Source organism: Hakea prostrata, chromosome 10 (genome assembly GCF_041222555.1).
Source record: "Hakea prostrata isolate BN-2017 chromosome 10, UWA_Hpros_2, whole genome shotgun sequence".
Lineage (NCBI taxonomy): Eukaryota > Viridiplantae > Streptophyta > Magnoliopsida > Proteales > Proteaceae > Hakea > Hakea prostrata.
In genome coordinates this window covers 32,717,752-32,722,985 of record NC_142609.1, presented here as the reverse complement: position 1 = coordinate 32,722,985, position 5,234 = coordinate 32,717,752, and the positions used below count along the sequence as shown (strand labels likewise).

The 5,234-nt window shown below is 37.6% G+C and overlaps 1 protein-coding gene across 1 annotated transcript; it reads left to right on the top strand.

Moving 5' to 3' along the window:
* Positions 1-1,561: 1,561 nt before the first annotated feature.
* On the top strand, positions 1,562-3,945 carry LOC149002522 (uncharacterized). Its single transcript, XM_089138728.1, has 2 exons — positions 1,562-1,954; positions 2,281-3,945. Exons 1-2 carry the CDS (start codon positions 1,562-1,564, stop codon positions 3,943-3,945), a joined length of 2,058 nt encoding a protein of 685 aa, XP_088994854.1.
* The last annotated feature ends 1,289 nt before the right edge of the window (positions 3,946-5,234 follow it).

Here is a 5,234-nt window from a genome sequence, read left to right as displayed (position 1 = left end):
TGTAATTAAGGAAATAACCATCCTTACCTTTTATAACTTGCGAAGGAATCCTAAGAAATCAAGTAAGATCTTGGCAAACTTGAGAAGAAGGTCCTAAACAAGTATATACAACATATTAGGAAAGATCCCTAACGAAAAAGATACCAAAACATCCAACACGGACCAATTCGAGTTGCTGACTCATTGGTCGAGTGGATTGGTCGATGGCCCATCGACCAATCATCGACCAATGCAGACGATAGCCTAAAAAAACAGAGTTTTAAGATATGAAATCCGAATTTGGTGGTTCAAAAGGGTACTAATCAAGGGGTAAACTACATCAGTAGTATTCTAACATATAGGGGACCTCAAAACACTAATCAAATCAAGACATCAAGATCCAAATTAGGAAACAAAAAGTTACCATAATTAGATCAGCGATGGATCTTGATGAATTCGAAATAGAAATCAAAGACAAGAACAATAGGAGGATGGATCATTGCTTCAGGTAAAGGTATCATGAAAACATACTTAGATCTTCAAGGAAATAGGCTTAGAAGCATAAATCTAAATAAGGAAATAAAACCTACCATATATGTAACTACCATGCTTCATGAAGAACACATAGTATGGTAGAAGAGAACAACTAGAGATTGATAGATCATGGATCATGGAAAGAAAACACAAGAATTAACTACTAACATGATCAATATAGAAGATCCAAAGAGATCGAATTCAAATCAGAAGTTTAACAAGATTAGATCATGGTTTGATCATGATTCCTTCAAAAGCTTGCAATGATCATGGTTAAGATCATTGTTCTAGCCTCAAATCCTTAGGATGATCATGACAACAAGTTCAGAGATGTTTGCAACAGAGAATGCAGCATCTCTTCTACTGTCTCAACTCAAAAAGGAAAGAAAAACAAAGATGGAGGAGAAGAAGAGAGAGTAGACATACCTTTTGATGCAAAAGGAAGAGTTTCGACGAAGATCCGTCAAGAAAACACCAAGGATGCAAGGGAGATGACTTGCAGAGGTCTTTGGTTCGTTCCAAAGAGTTTGGAGGCAGCAAATATGAAGTGGACTCGAGATTGGACTTAAATAGAGCAAGAAAAACCTAATTGCCAAAGACAACACTCATTGGTCGAGTGGATTGGTCGACTGGCCCAGTCGACCAATCAGTCGACCAATGCTGACAGCAAGTCCAAAACAGGGAATTGAAGGCCCAGATCAAATCCAATCCTAAAGGGGTTTTGCACACAAGTCAAGTGACTTACCTAATAGGTAGAAATGCCTTCAAACCAAGATAGAGAGCACTCCAAGTCCATCAACTAATCCGATCTTCATCAAGATTCAGTTTCCATAAATAGAACTTCATCATCAACTTTCATGGATTCAAAGCCAGACACCAAGTCCTCCACTGGGATGGCCCAAAGCTGACTTCTTACTTTACTCCGGGTCATCGGACCTACAAATAACAAGGTTTCTGGGTCAAGGTTAGGGCTGGGTTTTACAGTTGGAACTGTCAGGGTATTGGGAGACCCCTGACAGTTCTCGGATGATTGCTAATCTCTCCCCTAATGGAGACAAAATGCAATGTTAGAAAGCTTCAACGTTTACTTCGTCAATTTCATATGGATGCAGTCGTAGGAGTTGATTCTGTTGGGGCTTCTGGAGGTTTGGGTCTTTTCTGGAAGAGGGAAATCCACTTGCAGCCTTCTATTTTAACAGATCGGATTATTGATATATCTGTTACGATACCTGGTGTGTTACCTTTCCAGTTGAGCTGCATATATGGTGATCCGGATAGATCACTGCGTCCGTTAGTGTGGGATCAATTGATTACTTTAAATGGCAATCGTTTTTCTTCTCCTTGGGTATTAATTGGAGACTTTAATTCTTTCCTTCACTGGAGGGAGAAATCTGGGGGTCAACCTGTCACTGCTTCAGAATTGAGCCCATTCAATAATATGGTACACCAATGTGCATTACTTGATTTAGGATGTCATGGTTCAACTTATACTTGGGACAAATCGCAGACAAGGATCTGCTAATATAAGAATTAAATTGGATCGTGCTCTAGCAAATCATAGATGGAGAGTTCATTTTGAAAATGCTGCTGTATTTGTAAAGCCTAATTTTAGACACCGCTGCTGGCTGCTTTAGTTAAGGACATTACTAGTAAGGCTGCAGGGCGAATTGATGGATGGAAGTCTACATTTCTTTCACATGTTGGCAAAGAAATTCTTCTAAAATCTGTTGTATCCTCTATGAGCAATTATGCTGCTATGCATTTTAGATTGCCTGCGTCTCACCATCAGGAGGTCAATCGCCTATCTTCAAAGTTTTTTTGGGGCTCTCATGGGATCGTCTCTGTGATTCCAAAGATAATGGAGGATTAGGTTTCCAGAACTCATTACTCCAAAATCAAGCCCTTCTTTGCAAGACGGCAGTAAAGCTATGGTCTGAACCTCAATGCTTCTTCTCCTCTTTTATGCGTGCAATATATTATCATAGATCCTCTTTCTTGGAAGCTTCACCTGGTCACCGGCCAAGTTGGGGATGGAGAAGTATATTATGGGGAAGGGAGGCTTTGGTGGAAGGTCTTGGTTGGTCAGTTGGAAGAGGAAACTTGATAGATCCATGGAGAGATAAATGGATTCGATGTGACATTGGTATGGAACCGGCCAGAGCTCTACCGAATGCACCAGATAATATTTTGGTCTCTGATTTTATAGATCAGTATACTATGACTTGGAAGCTCGATGTGCTGCAAAATTTTGTGGAGCCAATGGATGTGAGTAGAATCCTCAAAATAAATTTGAGGATTTATCCAGAAGAGGATCATCAATTTTGGAGTGCTGCGCGAAGTGGTCACTTCTCTGTTCGAAGCTGTTATCATCTTCTTAAAGCCCGCAAGGATTCTTCCATCTCTCAACATCCTTCTACATCAAGAGTAAGTTCCTTGCATACCACTTCTTCTATTCTGTGGAAAACAATTTGGCGGTGTAAGACTCTACCCAAGATCTCAAGATTCCTGTGGCGTGGAAGTGTTGGAGCTTTGGCGACAGGTCACTCACTTCACTATCGTCATATACCAGTAGACCCACATTGTCCTCGTTGTGGAGATTTGGAAACTATAAATCATGTTCTTCTTGGGTGCCCCTTTGCACGTGCAGTTTGGCATGGATCAAGTCTTGGTTTCTCCCCACCTCCAGGTACATCACCTAGTTTGAAGGATTTCATTATAAGATGGAATGATCTTGGATGCAGAAATAAAGAGCAATTTCGAACTTTCTGTTCTTTTGCGTCGTTTATTCTTTGGCATCTTTGGTTGGCTCGATGTCAATTGGTTCATGCTCATGGAAATATGCCTCCTTTAGTTCTTATTACTAATGTTCAGAGGGCATTCTCAGAATTTCAGCAGCATTCAATTTCATCATCTACCATTCAGCAAGCGCATTCTTCTTCTTTGCAGAACCATTATGGATCTCATGATAATTTGCAACCATCTTTTACTATGCTGTCCAATTGTTTCTCTTTTGTCGGGGATCAAGATTGTTTGTTGTTTTGTGACGCAAGTTTAACCCGGGATGGTAATACAGGAGGCATTGGTTATGCTCTAATCTCTTCAAAAAAAGAGGTCCTTCTGGCTGTTTCTCAACCTCTACATTTCCATGATGTGATTTCAGGGGAAGCATTAGCAATTCGTCAAGCCTTGATGGATGTTATTGATCGAGGTTTTCGACGTATTTGTGTCTTTTCTGATAACCAATTTGTGGTTTCTTTTTTAATTACTCAGAGTGGAAATATTCCTAGTGAGGTTGAGGGTATTTTGGAGGATACGTTACTCATATCCTCCACTTGTGCTTCTTGTAATTTCTTTCATGTTTGTCGGGATGCCAATGGTTTGGCAGATTCCCTAGCTAGGAAGGCTCTGTCTATTCCGAGTAAGACAGTTTGACCGTTATCCGATCCCTGGTTGTGTAGTGTGTTGCCAACTGGGTGGTTTCCTCGGTAGTTCTTTTTTTCTAATAAAATATCTTTTTACCAAAAAAAAACTTATCGGAAGTAGAAAGTACGTACCTATAGTTGATAGTTAAGATGAAAATGAAAAAAGACCTTTATTTTAACAAGAGAAAGAAAAGAAGAAAACTCTTTATCTTTATCTTTTTTTATTTTGAAAAGAGAAGAAAACAATTTAACACTTTAAGATTAAGTTTTACCCTAATTAATAAGGATAATAACGTAACATAATATAAAGTATAACCAAGCAATATAATACCTCAAGATTATTTTGAGGTTTTCGAATAAATCAAAGATGTCATATTATCATTTAATTAACGTAGTTTAACCGTAGGAACATCAATATATAATTACAGATAAGGCTAGATTAAAATTTTCAAAATGCATAACAATTAAAGTAATAATTATGCTATAATATATATTTTTCAATAAGAGGTGTTGATATTACTTATTTAGCAACCATTTGACAGAACTATATCCCTTTTTTCATACTTTTCGTCAACAAAAAAAAAATTTGCCATTTAATTACATTCTTTCTTGTGATTAAGATCTTAAAAGAAAAACTATTAGTTTATGACTTCTTGTTTTATTAGTTAGGTGTAACTAATAAGGAAAAATCTTTATTCCAGAAATAAAAAAGAGAAACAAAAGCTGACAAAGAAAAACTAAAAATTAACCAATTATTGTTAGAGCTCCATGATATGTTTTTATGTACTCGAGTCATTGGTTTTAGAATGAATGGTGCTCTGACTTAGTTCAGTTATTCCATTTTCATTATCACATTCTTTGCTACTTTTAGGTGTAAGTTTTTGCACTACTACTCTACTATAAATATGAAAGCATTCTCAAGCTTCTCCCACCAATAAGGCCACAAATCACATATAAGATCATTCAGTCCTCTGCAACAATGGATGCAACAAGAATAGTAACTATAGCTTTTCTTCTTCTATTGGTCGCCCAAGTCAACCCCTCTAATGGTACTAATGCTACTTCAGGTAACAAAGACAATCTCGCTCGCTTGTATAAAAATATATATAAGAATATATAATGCATTCTTTAAATATTCTTTGTACAATTTCTATTCATAATTCATGTTTCCATTAAATCTGGGTTAATTAGCAGAAGGAGAACTGTTTGTACCCGTTGAAACGATGCAACGTGAGATCTTCTTCAATGAAAGCCAAGATGGACAACAGTCAGTAACACAGAGGTGTGCAAAATGTACAT